The 1,870-nt window shown below is 59.5% G+C and overlaps 1 protein-coding gene across 1 annotated transcript in view; it reads left to right on the forward strand.

Annotated features, from left to right (window-relative positions):
• PCDH7 (protocadherin 7) overlaps nucleotides 1-1,864 on the forward strand; it is a gene marked incomplete at both ends in the record, with an annotated part of 2,213 nt that extends 349 nt beyond the window's left edge. Inside the window, one exon of the mRNA XM_010192604.1 lies at nucleotides 1-1,864. This exon is cut by the window's left edge and continues 1 nt beyond it. Within this exon, the coding sequence (XP_010190906.1) occupies nucleotides 1-1,864 (1,864 nt within the window).
• Nucleotides 1,865-1,870: the final 6 nt, after the last annotated feature.

The following is a 1,870-nucleotide window of genomic DNA, read 5'->3' on the forward strand; positions in this document are numbered from 1 at the left end:
GGCTGGCTCAGCGTCTTGCACCGCATCGACCGGGAGGAGGTGAACCAGCTCCGCTTCACCGTCATGGCCCGAGATCGGGGCCAACCCCCCAAGACAGACAAGGCCACGGTGGTACTGAACATCCGTGACGAGAACGACAATGTGCCCACCATCGACATCCGGAAAATCGGGCGCATCCCGCTCCGAGACGGGGTAGCTAGCGTGGCCGAGGATGTGCTGGTGGATACTCCCATTGCCCTGGTGCAGGTGTCGGACCGGGACCAGGGTGAAAATGGTGTGGTGACCTGCACTGTGGTGGGTGATGTGCCCTTCCAGTTGAAGCCAGCCAGTGAGGGTGAAGGGGAGCCGCAGAACAAGCGCAAGTATTTCCTCCACACCTCAGCCCCTCTGGACTACGAGGCTGTCCGTGACTACAACGTGGTGATCGTGGCTGTGGACTCAGGCAGCCCCAGCTTGTCCAGCAACAACTCCTTGCTGGTGCGGGTCGGGGACACTAACGATAATCCTCCTGTTTTCAGCCAGGCCGTGCTGGAGGTCTCCTTCCCGGAGAACAACTTGCCTGGAGAGAGGGTGGCCACGGTGGTCGCCACAGATGCAGACAGTGGTAAGAACGCCGAGATCACCTACTCCCTGGAGGCCTCACCCCTCTCCTCAGAGGCACCAGGCAGCATCTTCACCATCGACCCTGATTCTGGGGACGTGTCGGTGCAGGCTGTGCTGGACCGCGAGCAACGCGACACCTATGAGTTCCAGGTGATGGCCCGGGACAAGGGGGTGCCGTCACTGCAGGGCTCCACCATGGTGGTGGTGCGCGTAGCAGATCGTAACGACAATGAGCCACGCTTCATGCAGGATGTGTTCACTTTCTATGTGAAGGAGAATCTGCAGCCCAACAGCCCCGTGGGCATGGTGACTGTGATGGACTTCGACAAGGGCCGCAATGCTGAGCTCAGCCTCTCCATCCAACCCGGAGACCTTGATCAGACAGCCAGCATCTTCTCCATTGAGAACGACACTGGGACCATTTTTTCCACCGTCTCTTTTGACCGGGAGCAGCAGACCAGCTACACTTTTAAGGTGAAAGCAGTGGATGGAGGTGAGCCCCCACGTTCTGCCACCGCCACTGTGTCCCTCTTCGTGATGGATGAGAATGACAATGCGCCCACAGTCACCTTCCCCAGCAACAGCTCCTACACCGTGCTGCCACCCTCCAGCAACATGCGCACCGTGGTGGCCACAGTGATCGCCACCGACGCTGACACCGGTCTCAATGCCGACCTCAACTATAGCATCGTGGGGGGCAATCCTTTTAAACTCTTTGAGATTGACCCGGCCAGTGGCGTGGTGTCATTGGTCGGCAAGCTGGCCCCCAAGCACTACGGCCTGCACCGACTCGTTGTGCAGGTGAATGACAGCGGGCAGCCCCCTCAGTCCACCACTGCCCTGCTCCATGTCTTTGTCAATGAGAGCCTGTCCAATGCCACCGTGGTGGAGAGCCAGGTGACGCCTCTGGCCCAGGACATCGCTGGCGACCCCAGCTATGAGCTGAGCAAGCAGCGGCTTAGCATAGTCATCGGTGTGGTGGCCGGCATCATGACAGTCATCCTCCTTATCCTGGTGGTGGTCATGGCCCGCTACTGCCGCTCCAAGGGCAAACATGGCTACGAAGCCGGCAAGAAGGACCACGAGGATTTCTTCACTCCGCAGCAGCATGACAAGGCCAAGAAGCCCAAGAAGGACAAGAAAGGCAAGAAGGGCAAGCAGCCCCTCTACAGCAGCATCGTCACCGTCGAGGCTTCCAAGCCCAACGGGCAGCGCTATGACAGCGTTAACGAGAAGCTTTCTGACAGCCCTGGGATGGGGCGTTACC

The sequence above is a fragment of the Mesitornis unicolor genome, unplaced genomic scaffold (assembly GCF_000695765.1).
Source record: "Mesitornis unicolor isolate BGI_N332 unplaced genomic scaffold, ASM69576v1 scaffold44669, whole genome shotgun sequence".
Taxonomy (NCBI): domain Eukaryota; kingdom Metazoa; phylum Chordata; class Aves; order Mesitornithiformes; family Mesitornithidae; genus Mesitornis; species Mesitornis unicolor.